General features: G+C 37.5%; 2 protein-coding genes across 3 annotated transcripts in view; both read right to left on the bottom strand.

Annotated features, from left to right (window-relative positions):
• Nucleotides 1-2,221: 2,221 nt before the first annotated feature.
• On the bottom strand, nt 2,222-9,764 carry LOC141760836 (transmembrane protein 184C-like). The gene is made up of 12 exons (XM_074623928.1): nt 9,479-9,764; nt 7,084-7,259; nt 6,707-6,837; nt 6,086-6,122; nt 5,590-5,795; nt 5,437-5,511; nt 5,271-5,364; nt 4,405-4,517; nt 4,026-4,125; nt 3,680-3,757; nt 3,491-3,584; nt 2,222-2,933 (listed from the first exon to the last, which is right to left on the bottom strand). Exons 2-12 carry the CDS (start codon nt 7,198-7,200, stop codon nt 2,650-2,652), a joined length of 1,329 nt encoding a protein of 442 aa, XP_074480029.1. The 5' UTR covers nt 7,201-7,259; nt 9,479-9,764; the 3' UTR covers nt 2,222-2,649.
• Nucleotides 9,765-11,154: 1,390 nt separating this feature from the next.
• Nucleotides 11,155-17,043, bottom strand: part of LOC141760633 (endothelin receptor type B-like) — a 7,325-nt gene continuing 1,436 nt past the window's right edge. The window contains exons 2-8 of one of the 2 annotated variants that reach the window (XM_074623638.1): nt 16,367-17,043; nt 15,871-15,998; nt 15,377-15,575; nt 13,855-14,007; nt 13,625-13,758; nt 13,345-13,453; nt 11,155-12,169 (exon numbers count right to left, since the gene is read on the bottom strand). The exon at nt 16,367-17,043 is cut by the window's right edge and continues 173 nt beyond it. In XM_074623638.1, coding sequence (XP_074479739.1) covers nt 12,071-12,169; nt 13,345-13,453; nt 13,625-13,758; nt 13,855-14,007; nt 15,377-15,575; nt 15,871-15,998; nt 16,367-16,954 — 1,410 coding nt within the window. In that variant the 5' untranslated portion in view covers nt 16,955-17,043 and the 3' untranslated portion in view covers nt 11,155-12,070. The remainder of the gene's footprint in view (nt 12,170-13,344; nt 13,454-13,624; nt 13,759-13,854; nt 14,008-15,376; nt 15,576-15,870; nt 15,999-16,366) is intronic. The other variant, XM_074623639.1, reaches the window with a different exon arrangement.

Raw genomic sequence — 17,043 nt, 5'->3', positions numbered from 1 at the left:
AGACAATTACAAAGACAGCCTTCTATCACCTGAAGAATAGAGCAAGAATTAGAGGACTGATGTCTCAGCAGGATTTGGAAAAACTAGTCCATGCATTTATCTTCAGCCGCCTTGACTACTGTAAGGGCGTCGTTACGGGTCTTCCTAAAAAATGGATCAGACAGCTACAGCTGATTCAGAACGCTGCTGCTGCTAGGGTCCTCACTAAGATCAAGACTAGGGTCCTCACTAAGATCAAGACTAGGGTCCTCACTAAGACCAAGATAGTGGATCACATCAGTCCAGTTCTGAGGTCTCTACACACTCCCTGTCTCTCAGGGAACTGATTTCAAAATACTGCTGCTGGTTTACAAAGCACTAAATGTGCTATACAAATAAAGCTGCCTTGCCTTACTTAGCCGTTCACAAACACGCCATGTACTGTATATCTGTAGCTGTATCGTATTCAGACTACTGCACGTTATTAATGAATACAGTTATTTCTGATGTTATTTTAGTCCTGTTTTCTTCACAGCCGTAAAAAAACGCTGAACTCAAAGCACTTTTTGAAACAGATAGTAGAATAATTAGATGGGACAGACAGACTTGGTGTCTTTTAATGCCTCCGTGACAGCTGTGGACAGAAACACAATGTTTTCAGGTTGTCCTTTCGGTTCGTTCTCGTGAACACGATATCTCAGGAATGCCTGGAGGGAGTAAATTCAGATTTGTCACAAACGTCCACTTGACTCAAGGATGAATTGATTTGATTTTGGTGGTCAAAGGTCGCTGTGAAGATATCGATATTCTACTATTGTTTTTCACTGGAAAGCATTATTAATGCAGTATCAGGACTGTTTCCTTCATGTGACTGGTAATAAGTCATATTTCTCCTTTACCGATTGTTGTTGGCAGCTGATTAGTGGTACATCTCAGTTCTTTCATTTATTTAAGCATCTGTATTGATAAGTATTACATAGTTTTTTTGCACATTAACCCATTTTATCTGTCTCAGTGCTGCCATCTTGAGGTCAAAGTTTACTTCAACATCACACCATCAGAGTCGTGCATCAATTAAAAGAAATGCAGGACTTTATCTGTCTAAGTGGTGGTCGATGAATGCTCCTGATAAACTTGATTAAAAATGTGCCTCTAAGTCTGCTTTATATTTAAAATAAATGTGCATTCATACTTTTTTATTAATTTTTCTTTGTATAATGTGACAAACAATCAAACTGTGCGGATACCAAAGCCTAAAGTGTTCATCATGCTAAAATAAAGTCTGTTAACTGCACAGCAACACGCCAAACAAACATTTACTACAATAAAATGTTTTAAAATGTCAGTTTTGTGTCAGCAGCTTGTTTCCTCTCTGTGTGATTCTCTGAGCCTCACAGAGCTCATGGTGATGATATGTGTGATGTAGTTTACTTAAAAACATTTTTAAAAATCACTTTCAGGAAGCCCCAAAGAGAAGAGTAGTGAAGAGAAACAAGCACTAATCGTCTTTATCTGATGAGCCCTCCTCCGTCTCTCTCTACATGACGTCTGAAGAAAGAAGTTTGTGTTATTGAATTAAACTTGTGCAGCTTCACCAGCTCAAACTGGAGATGCTGATGTGTTTTAAAGGACTGTTAGTGTCATCTAGTGGAGAAAAATACTAATAACAAGCAGCAGTACTACCAGCACCCTGAAACTGAAGCAGCTAAATGGAATTCAACCATCTTTAATTGTCTTATTTCCCCCTCTGACTCAACGTTTTCCTTCTAGACCAGGAGTCAGCAACCTTTACTAGCAAAAGAAAAGAAAATCTGTCTGGAGCCACAAAACATGTGATCATTGTGATGAAGGTAACACAGTTTATAGTCTAAGTATATAGTATATAAGTCTAATGCAGTGAGGGCCAAAGAGACAATGTACGACGGAGTATTAGGGCCACATTGAGGGAAAAAACATCTGAGATTTACACAATAACGTCATAACTTTACGGGAAAAAAGTCGTAATATTACGAGAATAAAGTAGTAATATATTATGTCCAGACTGGAATATCTCAGGATGGATTGACATGAAATTCCGTGCATTGATGTTCTCCAGAGGATGAATCCTCATGACTCTTCCTCTAGCGCCACCATGAGGTTGACATTTGGGTTTGTACTGTCGCCTTGTCCTCAGAGGGCTGTTGTTGAAGACTTGCTGTTATTGGAGGACTTGAACCACACTAATGATAGCAACGACAGCAGGTTGTGGTGATTAGATATGGCGTTTTCATTTATTATCATAGAACAAACAGTCAAACTGAGCTCAAAGACACTTCTTGGAAAGACACAAACTGCTTACCCCTTCTGATGAAAACATCCAGTATGTTTTCCTTCTAACAGCCGGAGATACATTTATCAAAATGACATCATTAGACATCAAAATACAGAGTTCAAACATTTAAAACAGGGTAATTATTATTTTAAAAATACTCAACAAACATGGCTTTGACTTCACAGAGACTCTTTCTCTTCTGTCCTTCCATGAAATCCAGTTTCTTTTTCACACATGTGGAGAGTTCAGACGAGTTTATGTTTTTATTCTGACTTTTATCTGAGTGTTTTTTTGGCTTTAAAGCATCGAAACAAGATGGCGAAGGACGTAGAGAGAAAGAGAGGAGTTCCCGCCGCCGGCTATGTGCTCGCAGTGATGTCACCCGCCCGAGGAGGGGAGTCGTTGCTGTCGTCGTCCCAGGACGAGGAGGTGAACCCCGCCGGGGCGGAGATAGAGTGCGGGGTGAGGGTGTGGCCGAGGCCTTGGTACCGCCCGCTGGAGGACGGGGAGGACGGCATCGATGTGGCTGCCACGGCGGCGGTGTCCGGGGGGGACGCGGTGAGGAGGCCGGTGTGCTCGGTGTGTTCGGGTCGAGCTACCGAACCGAAGTACATCTTGTTGGGACGACCCAGGAACGTACGACCTGCGGGGGGGTAAGAGATATTTAACACAATATTATTATTATTATTATTATTATTATTATTATTATTATTATTATTATTGTTATTATGTGTGAATAATTCAGACAATTAAGAACATGTGTGGGATTATTTCATATCAGCGGTATAGAACATAAAAACAAAGTGTACACTGTTAAAGTATCAAAAAACACTGAAATGTACAATAGTTTTACTCAAGTTTAGTTAAATCAAGACATGAAATAGTAAAAAAAAAAGTAGTGAAAAAAGAAAAAAATATTATTATTATTATTATAGTAGAATAAATAGTTAAAAAAAGAAAAGTAGTAAAAAAAGAAAAAAAATACTATTAATAATAATTCTAATAATAATTTTACATATTGTGATTATATTAATAATAAAATAAAATTAAGCCGACAAATAAACCAAAACATATATATGAAAAAAACAACAGAAAAAGGTGAAAAATATATTCTAGTTAAATCTCTTTAAATAACACACATTTTCTATTATTGATGACTCTAATAGACTCAATAATCAATAATCTGACTGAGACACTCACCAGCATGGCGGACCTGCTCTGTGACATCAGCTCTGATGTCAGAGAAATCCCACATGGCCAGAAAGCTGTCGAAGCACGAGCCCTCCTCTGCTTCCTGGAGGGATGATATATTAGATTAGATTAGATTAGATTAGAGTAGAGTAGAGTAGAGTAGAGTAGAGTAGATCAAATAAATGGATGGATTTTTACCTGTACATATGGTTTGTAGGTGAAGGTGTAGTGGTGAGCGATGGCAGCCAGGAACATCTCTATGCAGATGATGAAGTCCTGTATTGATTAAACAATCAGTTAATCAAGAGTCAAGAAAAAGTCAAACAATGGCACTTTTTTCTTCCTAATCCTAATTTTTGTCTCCTGGTTTTTGTATATTTTCAAACTTAAATTTGTCTGAATATAATAAAGAAAACAAAAGTCAGGCATCAGCAGGAAGAATGGGAAAATTGGTTGCATATTGTGGCGATACGTTGCACTCGTTCTGCGTCTCGTTTAAAGGTCACATGACTGATGTTTTTTTTTGGTTTATAAATGTGCGTACCTGCAGCCCGGTAGCCACGGCCTCCACACTGTCCCAGTCCCAGGTGTGTTTGTCAGAGATCACGCCGACCTTCACCAGGAACGCTATGAAGACGGCCTGCCTGAAGAGAGAAAGACGGACAGTTTAATGTATTAAAAAAATAAATGCAGGCTTCCGTAGTTTAGTTTATAAAATGTCAGAAAACACAGAGCCTCAAATGTCTTGTGCATTCGATTAACGATGATACAAAAGAGATAGAGAGAAAGACAAAAATATTGTGCAAAAACTTTACAATACTTATCAATACAATAACTTAGCAATAAACAAAATTAGCAGGAAAAAAACATTTATCAACAGAGAAAGACAGCATGAGTGATTCTCTTCATCCTTCTATTCTTACCAGAAGGAGACGAACACCACCAGTTTGACGCAGAGGAACTTTCCCACCGGCCTGATGGGAGTCAGCTCCTCTTTGAGAGCTCGGTACAGCAACACCAGACAGTACATCGCAAACTGAGAGACAGAGACAGAGAGAGGTAATGTTTTATACTTACTTAATCCATCCATGGTCAGCTCCATCGGGGCCTTTCAATGCATTTAACAGAAATGTCAGTATCTGGGTGCTCTACAGTTGTAGCGTCGGCCCATTTGACCACGGAGATGAGAGCGACGGCCGGCTTGACCGCAACGTTACCGCCATACCATAACGTTTCCTGCTAACTTTCTTTCTGATATTTTGCAGACCTTTTTTTGTCCTTTTTTGCACATATTTCGGCCTTTTTCTGACATTTTTTAGGCCATATTTTGGACATACTTTGGCATTTTTTCGGCCTTGTTTCAGACATACAGTATTTCAGACTTTTTTTGGACATATTTTGGTAATTTTTTAGAAGTTAGCATGCAACTTTAGCTCTGCTCTGTCTAGCTCTGCTTCTCCTGTCAATGTGTGAAACCCAAAGTGTTTCCATCCTTTCCTGGATGTGTAGTGTTTACCACGCTGGATTTAACATGTGAGGGTGCAGGTCGTATCCACGGAGACCCTCCAACGTTTTATACTTCCTCATTTCGTATCGCTGCGAATGTTTGTTTTGGTTGACGGATACGGAACAGATATGACGTCACGTTACTCAGACTACCACAATAAAAGCGGTAACTTCCATCTACCTCCACATAGACTCAAATTAAGCAAATTCTGGCATTAAAGAATCTATTTCAAAATTGTTAAAAAAATCGGGATACATAGGTGAATCGATTTTTAGTCTTTACCAGCTGTGATATGTTGTTGATGATGACCAGGTAGGACCAGGCGTTTCTGAAGCTGAAGTTGGCTTCATCGTAAACCCCACAGAGCTGACAGATTCTGCACACACAGAGAAGGAAACATTATCATTGTGATGAAACACCGTCACCGTGGTTACAGTGGTAAACTTACAGTGCTATCACCGTGGTGACGGGTCTGACCACAGTGTACTGGAGGACTCCCAGTTTACACCTGAACAGCAGCACCCTGACGGAGAGAGAGAGACACGTTAACATCCACCCCTCCATTCCGTCACACAGTGACCCACACCCGTCCTCGTCTTACTCTCCCATGGCCCACGGCGGGCAGCAGCACAGCGGCGGCAGGTGAGGCTGCTGCTGCTGGACCTCCAGCATCAGCACCAGGCTGGGGTACTGGTTACTGAGGAAGCTCAGCAGGAACACCAGGAAGTTGTAGATGACGTAGGCCTCGTAGCACTCCCTGCACGTGTCCACGTAGATGGCCAGACTGGGATAGCGCAGGGCCAGCCACTGGAGACGGACGGGACACAGAGGACTTTATTATTATTTATTAAAGATGATACAGGAGTCACATGAAAGAGAGGAAGAGGAATGAAGACAGAATGCTACCATGGAGCATCATGACATTAACCCATGACTGTATAAGGAACACAGAGTGTGTTTAACTTGACTTCTGGTCTTGTGACTCTGTCCCTGTTGCCTCCAATTAAGCTCTGTAGCCACGGCAACGTAATGTAATAGAGTGGACAGAGAGACTGTCACTTCCTCTGTGTGTGTGTGTGTGTGTGATTAAGACTTACACTGTCCAAACTGTAGATGGGCACCATCCATAGTATTCTGGTGGAGAAAGACGAGAGAAACATGTCATGAAATGATATTATATATATGTTATTTCTTTATTTGTATTATTTATCAGCTATATATATCATTATTTTCCTTTTTATTTGTATCATTTAGTTATTTATGTATTTGTATACAATATATATATAATAAAATAAAAATAGAAATAGTAAATAATGTATATAATTGTATTATTTCTATTTTTTTCTTTTTATATATATTTTTTATTCATTTGTATTATTTATCAATTATATAAATAATTATTTCTCTTTTTTATTTTTATTTTGTATTTATTTATGTATGTGTATAAAATATATATATTTATATATATACATATATAATATATATGTATATTATTTTATTATTTCTATTTTTATTTTATTATATATATTATATATTTATTTGTAGTATTTATCAATTTTATATTTAACTATTTCTATTTTTATTTTTATCTTTTATTTGTATTATTTATTAATTTATTTATTATATATATATAATAATAATAATTTCTCTTCTTTATTATTATCATTTTTTATTCATGTGTTTATTTTATTTATTTTTTTATATATATATATGTCTACCTGATAATGGGCCTCTGCAGCTCCGGCTGGGTGTAGTGCACGATGTGCTGCAGGATCCCCCACAGTGAAATCGGGATGGTCAGAAAGACGAAGATGCCGGCTATGAACCAGGCTTTACTGTGAGTCCCAACCTGGAGAGACGAACAGAAACACCTGGCTGAGTCACAGATGATTGTTTGTGATGCTTATTTTGTAAGACAACTACTGGTTGTTACTGGTTGTAGCACTTAATATACCATTTCCAGTGGTGGAGGAAGTATTCAGAACCTTTACTTACGTAAAAGTACTAATACCACACTGTGAAAATACTGTTACAAGTAAAATGTGTAATGAGGAAACTTAAAGGCAGCACATATACGTAAAGAAGGAAAGTGTACTTTGTCTTTCTGCAGCTCCCAGATGCAGAGCGGCAGCACGGCCACCAGCAGCAGAGCGTACAGAACCAGAACCAGCGGGCGGATCCACCTCCTCCACTCTGCACAGGAAAACGGCATGACGGCTGCTTCACCCTCAGCGACGGCTTACAGGCACATCCTAAACCAGTAAGACACACCTGTGGGACGAAACAGCCATGTGTTAGAGGGAAACAGGTACAACATTACAACTCTCTATTCTTTTACTTCTTTTAACAAGGTGCATTATCTTACATAAACATAAAGAAATGTAAGACAATAGAAATAAAGGAGTAAGTAACATTATGTACTACTAACACTACAATATTGTACATAATGCTATGTAATATAAACACAATATATTAAAAGAAATATAATAAAATAAAAAATTAGAATATAAAAAATATTTACAGATATTTGCATTAAGACGTGCAATATATAACAAATAACCACAGTGCAAATAAGTAAATACAAAAGTGGGTTCCATTAAGTGTGTTAAATATAAATGGTATAAATAGGAATTTAATAAATACAATTATTATTAATTATTTAATTAATTAAATTAAAATAAATCTGAATTAGCTCAAATTGGGCTGCAGTCTACATTAATACCTTCCAAGTTAAAGTAGCTTTATTATTTATTTTTTGCACATATTTATGTGTTAAAATTCACCAAAATTTAACTAAATGCAAAAGCTTTGTAAATCTCAGAGGGAAATATTGTACTTTTTTTACTCCACTACATTTATTGCCAAAATAGAAAAAAGAATAAATAAATGAATGACTCAATAAATAAATAAATGTCATTCCTTGTAGCAAAAGTAATATTAAAAATAAAATAAATATAGCCCTTAATTAACTGATAAAATGTGACATAAAATGATAATTCTGTTTTTATTTAATTATTTATTTATTTAATATTTTTTATTTATTCATTTATTTATCTTTGTATTAATTTTCTTATTTATTTACTCTCCTGTTTAATTTTCCCTTTTGTATTTATTTCTAATTAAATATGTAAAGAAGTGTTTATCACTCATTTTTCATCTACTAAAGTCGAATATTTCTAGCAGGAAAACATTATTAAACACACTTTTGCTTGATTGCATTTCAATAATATTAACAATATAGAGCCTACAAAAATTAATAAAGTACCAAATATTTACTATCTATATGTTAAACTGCCAAAGACATGCAGGTTAGGTTAATTGTGGATTCTAAAATTGCCCGTAGGTGTGAATGTGAGCGTGAATGGTTGTCTGTCTCTATGTGTCAGCCCTGCGATGGACTGGCGACCTGTCCAGGGTGTACCCTGCCTTCGCCCAATGTCGGCTGGGATCGGCTCCAGCCCCCCCGCGACCCCTAACGGGATAAGCGGTTGCAGATGGATGGATGGATGGATGTTAAACTGCTCTAAATGCATATTTCTGACATTAAAAACAAAGATTATATCCTATATTGTATAATATTGCAATGTCATTGCCATCAAATATTTATTTTGCTACGTTAAAAATGCACTGAGATCGCTGTAAATACCATTAAACAACACGACATATTAGGGAAATATTAGTGTATTTTTCGACTATAAATATCAAACATGAACATATTAATAACCAGACAGTGAAAACAGAAATACAAAGCTGTATATTTCCATTTTATGCTACTTCATACTTCTACTCCACTACATCTCAGAGGGAAATATTGTACTTTTACGGCACTACATTTACTGCCAAAATAAAAACTAAATGAATGAATGAATGACTCAGTAAATGAATAAATAAATGTCATTAATTGAAGCAAAAATAATATTAAAAATAAAAATAAACGATAAAATGCGACATAAATGTATATTATATAGTTTTTATTAATTTATGTATTTATTCCCTTAGTTATTTATTTATTTATTACTCTCCTGTTTAATTTTCCCTTTTGTATTTATTTCTAATTAAATGTGTAAAGAAATATATAAAGTGTTTATCACTAATTTGTTATCTACTAAAGTCGAATATTTCGAGCAAGAAAACATTATTAAACATACTTTTTTTTCAATAATTTTTCAATATAGAGCCTACGAATATTATTAAAGTACCAAATATCTACTATCTATATGTTAAACTGCTCTAAATGCATATTTTTTTACATTAAAAACAAAGATTATATCCTATATTGTATAATATTGCAATGTCATTGCCATCAAATATTTATTTCCCTACGTTAAAAATGCACTGAGGTCGCTGTAAACACCATTTAAACACGACATATTGATGAAATATTAGTGTATTTTTCGACTATAAATATCAAACATGAACATGTTAATAACCAGACAGTGAAAACAGAAATAAAAAGCTGAGTTGATGTTAAATAAGTAAAGATTTAGGACCGTTAGAGATGAAGATGCTCAGTCAGAGTGACGGTTGGCCTGTTTTTCCTCCTCGGTCCTGTTTCTGTTACTAGGCAACAGCATCCCTCCTCCAGCCTGACTCAGCTGGTACCCGGTAAACCTCCAGACCCTCCAGACCTCCAGCCTGATCGATCCCCGCCCTGATCGATCCGTGAATCCGTTAATCCGGTGGTGGTTCCGGGCTGCAGCAGCTCTCCTCTCCGGTTGGTCCTCTCTCTGGTTCCTGGTTGTTTGTCACGAGGAGGAATCTCAACCATCTCACTCCATCAGGTCACGTGGTTGACAGGAAACAGTCGACAAATCTAATTACAGTAATTTAAAATATTCCACAGTCCACAGTTATTCCTCTGTCTTCTGTTTCATTCATGTTAATGTTTTAACTCCAAAGATTTCTGTCCTCATGAATTACTTAAAAAATCAAAGTCCTCTTTGTAACATAAACAAATAATAATGCACATTAAAATATTTTTTAGTGCTTTTTTGGATACATGTGCTCGATTTAACCACATCTAAATATTATTTAATTAATGTATAGGCCATGTTAAACTCTCTCTGAGTATATATATATATATATATATATATATATATATATATATATATATCATTTATATCATAATTTTTTTATTGTTATCATTTATTTATTTTATATTAATTATTTTTTAATTTATTTTATATATTTATATATTTATATATCTATTATTATCATTTATTTATTTGATATATTTGATATTTTATTGTTATTTTTATATTAATATATATATGTACATATATAATTATTTTTTTTACTCTATTTGTTCTCTTTTTATTATTATAATAAATAAATAATAAAAATAGAAAAAAATTATAAATAGAAATAGAAATAAAATAGAAATACAAAATTTCTTCCGATGAACTTAGTTTGGATTTTTATTATTCATTTTTTTAATTATTTATCCAATAGTGTTATTGGTATATATAGTATTATTTCTCTCCTTTTTATTATTATTATAATTGATTTCTTATATATTTGTTTATTTTATTATTATTTATATATATATATATATATATACGTACATATATGATAGATCTTTATTTCATATTTGTTTTCAATTTTGTATTAATATATATATATATATATATATATATACATATATATATATATATATATATATATATATATGTATATAATTAAATATAAATAGAAAAAAATAATAAAAACATTAAGTATATATGTACTATTTACTATTATTATTATTATTATTATTACCATAACTATTTCTTCTGATACACTTAATTTGGTTTATTATTATTATTCATTTATTTAGTTATATACAGTATATAGCAAGAACTATGGTTATTTTTCCACCCTGTTAGTTTGTATTTTCTCTCCCTCCAAAAAGTGGACTACGATTCCCTTGAGACCATTTTCAGGAAGTGATTTTATTTTTTTTGGAGGGAACTGAAAGGAGTAAAGTAAGGGGAGCACAAACTTTAACTCATGTCCTTTTTTCCCCATGATGTTAACCTGTTTGTCCCACTCTTAAAGTTCCACCCTGTTCAGCTAAATTATGAAGAAGAAATGAAAAATCCATCTTATTATTATGAAGTCATGAGGCTGAAATGTTGCTGCACAACAGGAACGACTCGGGAACATTAATCTGGAGGGTAAATTAAACAGGAAAGCTTTATTTCACTGCAACACTGAATGCATCATAAAAAAACAACATTATAAACAAAGATTACAGACGGGGAACTTAAAACACCCTGCAATCAATTTAAAAATACACAAACATAATAAACAGAAATAATAATAATATACAGGGCAGGAAGAGGCAGAAAACCCCCCTACATAATAATAATGTTTCACAATATTATAGAGAACACAAGATTAATATACAGAAAATAATATGACAAGCCTACATAATAGTTATGGCAAACAATAATAACAATAAATATATAAGAGGATTATAATTATTGATGCATAATGTGTACATTACTTTAATGAATTTTAAATATATATTTTTTTATATTTTTTTTATAAATTTCAAGAGCTTTGAGAATATAGCTTTATTGATAAATACAAATATATAATTTAAATAAAAAAAACTCATTAATATAGACACAAAACTCAGTTAGTTGGTGACGTCAGACTGTTAGTTCCTTCCGCTTAAAAAAAAAAATCTTGACAACTTCTGACCAGATTTTAGTGAAAGTCGTTGATTGTTTATTCTGACAACTCCATTAGCACTAAAATATTATTAATTTCTAATCCCACTAGAAGTCGTTAAGGCTCAAAGAACAGAAAAATATCACCATCAGTTTCATATTGTGGGATGTAATGAAATATTCCGCCTCTAGAGGCTCCTAGTGCTCTTTTAAACTTCAGACTGGTTTTATTCCTTTACAGGTAGAGTTGAAATGTACATATAAAACACCATAATAAATACCACTAAAAGTAAGTTGTCACCCAAATATTACAACCATATGTGATTGTTGAGCATACAATAATCAGTCTGTAGTAAAATATGATATTTAGACCTGAGTAAATAGAGTGGCTGGCGGTCCGTTGCAGATGGAGACGCAGACTGTCCCTCAGTGGTCAGTGTGTTTGTACTGTTGACTCGTCCCATGATGGAGGGGCAGCGTGCTGTTGGAGAGAGAGCCAGAATAACACCAACAACACAGACAGGACTGGAGAGAGAGAGACAGACAGACAGAGAGACAGAGGGATGATTAAAGGGGTACTCCAGCCATTTATGTAGTAGTGCAGATTTAAAAAAGAAAAAAGAATGAAGCAACAGAAGCCGAGATATCCTAATTATATTTAGTCAAAAAGTTTAAAAGCAAAGAGACGAAACTCTGGTGTTTTTTTGACAACAGCGCTGCCGCCATTTTGGACTGAAAACGCTGATGATAATTTAGTTTGAATCAACTTCCCAGTAGGAACATTTAAATATCCATCATTTAAATGGTTATGTAATATAAGTTGTAAAATGAACTAACAGCTGAATCCAGAGTTATTTTCCTCGCCATAATAAACGGTCATCAGACCCACGAGACTGCACCGCCCTGCACGCTGATATGACACATCCAGTTCTGACGGCTTCCTGCTAGCTGTATGCGGCTGTAATAATGGATATATTGGCTGTAAGACTGGCTGCCAAAAGCCAACATGGCAACGGCAAAAAAAAAACAGACGGCGACGGCCAAAACCAAGATGGCGATGACCAAAAACCGAGATGGCGAAGGCCAAAGAAAAAACATCAAACAACTCGAGGCTTCAAAACGGTAGTCCACAAACCAATAGGTGACGTCACGGTGACTACGTCCACTTCTTATATACAGTCCATGGAACCAACCATCATATTATTTATAAACTCATGTTCTCAGATTTATAGATTTGGTGGATTTTAAAACGGAATAATGAATGTATGAAGTGAAAGATAAGATGCTTCCAGACTGGATCCAGAAGTTGTTCCAGTCCAGTCCAGAGCTAATGTAAATGTTCCAGATGTTCCCCCTCCACTGACCTCCTAAAACAAACTGAGTTATGACATCACTAGGACATTTTCTCAGACTTTAAAATGTTTGTTTCCACGTGCAGGCGGACGGCTCTAGACGAGTAAACCGACCTTTATGTGTGAAGTCGGCGGAGTGCCCCTTTAAACAGACATGCCACTGGTCACGTCCCACAAGTCTTTTATCAAAAGGTCACGACCTTTTCTATGTTTATCCCAAAACATTTAGATAGTGTCCTTCTGTCTGTCCGTGTCTCACGCCCTCCGACCCTGTGACCTCGCTGTGATGTCACACTGACATTCACTATCGTCAACACTCGGACCACAGCGACAACGTTCACTTTTTACCTTGAAGCAGTTTTTGAACTTCTTGGAGACAAAGTAGAGGATTATGGGATTGATGCAGGAGTTGATGGTTGCCATGTTGATGCTGAAGTAGTCTAGAACCAACAGGAAGCTGTAACCACAGAAGAAGAACACATGACATCAGTGGCATTAGCAGTAGCATTCAAAACCTTATTTAAGTATGTAGGTTTTATCAGCTAAATGTACTTAAAGTAATGAAAGTAAAAGTATTAATGTTGCAGTAAAATGTTCCCTGTCAGTGGTTTACTGTTTCTCCACCTACTTTAACAGTTCGCAGCGGTGTGCATCATGGGATTTGTAGGCGGTCCTCTTCAGCAGGCGACTCATATGAAGAGGAAACCAGCACAGAGCGAAGATCAACACCAGGCAGAACACGGCTTTAGCTACTTCTCTACGCTGCAGAGAGAGAAACGAGCCTTAGACGCTGATCATCACAAACACCGGTCATTGTATCCTTTATACTGTATACTGTGTGTGTGTGTGTGTGTTTACCTGTTTCAGGTGTTCACTCAGTGCGATCCTCAGACTTCCCTTCTGGTGTCTGAGCATCTCGCAGGTCATGAGGCCGTAGAAAACAGCAGAACAGATCAGAGGGACGCAGAAGTAGAAGCCAAACAGCCACCAGTCCTTTGCATCCCGGTAGAACTGGAACACGGAGGAACACACTTTCAGAACGTTCCTGAGCAACATTTAATATTGCTCATAAGTCTCAGACTTTTCAGCAAATCCAGGCAGCAAGTGACGTGGTAGTTACAGTTCAGTGCATCCGAAAAGATCCATACTACTGTTTATTCACACAAAAGTATGTTGAACAATAGAACACATATTGAGTATGTAGTGCTGAGTATGAGATTTTGGACGAAGATTTTTCGACATTCTAGAATCCCCGAAACGACCCTCACTGAAATCCTCAAATCCTTCTAGAACCTTGAAGAACTGTGGAACCCTCCTTATACAAACACAATAGACCTTTTCAAACGTAACATAACAACATAAACATTCTAAATGGGCCTCTTTGGGTTTCCTGTAGGCAATGTTCGTTAATGCGGTAGCTGACAGGAAGTAAACTTGGACCAAAGCTGTTGCCCTAGCAACAGAATGCCAATGAAAAGGTCTAGAACCTCTGTAACATTCCGGAATGGATTGGACCTACAATCTTTGAGAACACAGTAGAACCATTAGATGAGTCCTGCACAATGTATCATTCTAGAACCACATTATCATTCTAGAACCACCTTTAGATTCTAGAACCACCGTTAGATACTAGAACCACCTTTAGATTCTAGAACCACCGTTAGATACTAGAACCACCTTTAGATACCAGAACCACCGGATCATGATCTTTGTGTGGACCTTGTTTGTCCCTTAACTGTCCTGTTACATCTAAATTTTCACTTTCAGGCATCTGGAACCTTGTGATTATGAAGTATTTACTGACGGCAGTTAAACTGTCTAAAGGCTGATAGCAGGTCAGCTGACCCGGGGTCAGTTTGGAGTGCCTGGGCTGAATGTGTTTAGTCCAGTCGCGACCTGCAGATGTAAACAGGAAATGATGTTCTAAACCATTTAAAGAGACCTCGCCCTGAAACACAACAACAAAGAGATCATAGAAACGGACCGAAGAGTCACTTCATTTTCTCCACAGACGCCAGAAGAGCTGGGATCTACCCCCCCGACCCACTCATGACCTGTTCACTTATTTCACTTATGGGAATTAACTCTTAGAATTAACTTTCTGACCTGGCAATTCAACTTCAACATTTCGTCATTTAACATGAACCGTGCTAGTTTACAAAATAACACATTTCTCAGGATATTCAGATCCTTTACTTTAGTAAAAGTAATAATACAAACCTGTGAAAATACTTCACAAGTCCTGCATTCAAAACCTTAATGAAGTAAAAGTATGTAAGTATTATCAACAAGTTTAAAGTATGGAAAGTAAAAGTGTGTGTGAATGTTAACTTCCTCCTCTGTTTACAGCAGCTATCAACACACCGACGTAAACACTCACAGTCATGAAGGGCGTCTTGGGCTGCAGCATGCAGGTCGTCATGGTGACGTTCTTGTAGTCGAAGGTGACCATGTCGAAGCCGATGGCCTCGGGCACCGCCAGCACCGCGGACAGCAGCCAGATCACCACGATCTCCACCGCCGTCACCGTGGGAACACCTGTGCCCTGCACCCGGGACCAGGACGCCACAGCCCGATACCTGCAAGGTAGGGTGTTCCTTTAAATGATTTACCGTACTCTCTCTGTTAAGGTTATCACACACCATGGTGGTCTGTGGTGTAACCCGTTATATCTAGTTTGTTGTTGTCTCTGTTCAAAATGTTGAACTATTCCTTTAAAACCTACAGAATGACCATTTGACAGCAGTGTGTGTGTGTGTGTGTGTGTGTGTGTGTGTGTGTGTGTGTGTGTGTGTGTGTGTGTGTGTGTGTGTGTGTGCGTGTGCGTGTGTGTGTGTGTGTGTGTGTGTGTGTGTGTGTGTGTGTGTGTGTTACCTGTCCACACTCAGAGCACACAGGTTGAGGACGGTGATGCCGACTGAAGCTTTCTGCAGGAAGGGGAACAGCTTACAGAGGAACAGCCCGAACACACTGTCGGCAAACGGCCACCGCATCGCCAGGAGCTGCACGCACACACACGCACACACACGCACACACACACACATGGATTAATATAATATCACAGTGTGTGTGTTATCAGTGTGTTTGTGGTGTGTTATCTCAGTCAGTGGGATATTTTGGTGCCGTTATCAGTGTAACACTCAACCTCCTGACTGAGACACACAACACAGCTACCACAGGGAGGTTGTTTTGTATCCCATGATGCATTTCTGCTCCGGTAAACTCAGGACACAAAGTGCAGCGGGTCGACGATTATAGTGTCATTATTAATTTAGTTTAATTTTATGTCAGTGATCAAATATATTATATATAAGTATGAAAAATTAAATAATAAAATATGCAAGAATAACAGCCCACTAAAGCGGTGTACCTTGTAGACGTTGATCGGTATGTCGATGGCGATGTAGATCAGGTCTCCGAGGGCCAGACTGGCGATCAGAGCGTTGGGTCCGTTCCTCATGCTTTTATTTTGGCAGATAATCCTCAGCAGGGTGGCGTTCCCGATGATCCCCACGGCGAAAATAACGCAGGACAGCATCGTGTTGATGTATTTGAAGGCCGTTTTTATTGTCGTGGCGTGCACGCAGTTTGGGGGCGACATCGGGCGCATCCGAACCGCCAGGGATGAGTTGGAGGACGAGTGAGACGGAGGCTTTCTGTCGTGTCTGTGTCTCGGCTTGTTGACATGTTTCGGTTTTCCTTTCTCCAGGGAGGACGGGGGCTTGTTCACGGTCTCCTGCGCCGGGTGTGGCTCCACGTCTGAGGTCTGGATTCGATGGTCCAGCGCCGGTCCCGGAGGCGGGTCGGTGCCGTGGAAGTCGGTCAGGTCCGATGGCTTAGATGAGAAGTTACCGTGGCAACCAGCCGGCACGACAAACACCAAACACCAGGCGACCAGCAGCACGGTAAACATGCCAGACCCCTTTTCGGAACCCACTTTAGTGAGTCCAGAAACCATCCTGGAACCTGCTGCCGATTCCTGAACCCGAAACGTAGAGCAAACTGTGGAACCTGCAGTATCTCCAGAACTCGTAGAACTCGCCGTGG

The sequence above is a fragment of the Sebastes fasciatus genome, chromosome 22 (genome assembly GCF_043250625.1).
Source record: "Sebastes fasciatus isolate fSebFas1 chromosome 22, fSebFas1.pri, whole genome shotgun sequence".
In the NCBI taxonomy this organism is placed as follows: domain Eukaryota; kingdom Metazoa; phylum Chordata; class Actinopteri; order Perciformes; family Sebastidae; genus Sebastes; species Sebastes fasciatus.
Note: the sequence above shows the minus strand (reverse complement) of the source record. Positions and strands in the feature narration are given on the sequence as shown.

Bases quoted from the DNA above. Each gene is read 5' to 3' on its own strand.
- LOC141760836 (XM_074623928.1), bottom strand. From the start codon at position 7,200: ATGCCGTTTTCCTGTGCAGAGTGGAGGAGGTGGATCCGCCCGCTGGTT. The intron at 6,123-6,706 runs GTAGACATATAT...TTTCTCCACCAG, and splicing joins CTGCAGAGGCCCATTATCAG to AATACTATGGATGGTGCCCA. The intron at 2,934-3,490 runs GTGAGTGTCTCA...ACCCCCCCGCAG, and splicing joins AGAGCAGGTCCGCCATGCTG to GTCGTACGTTCCTGGGTCGT.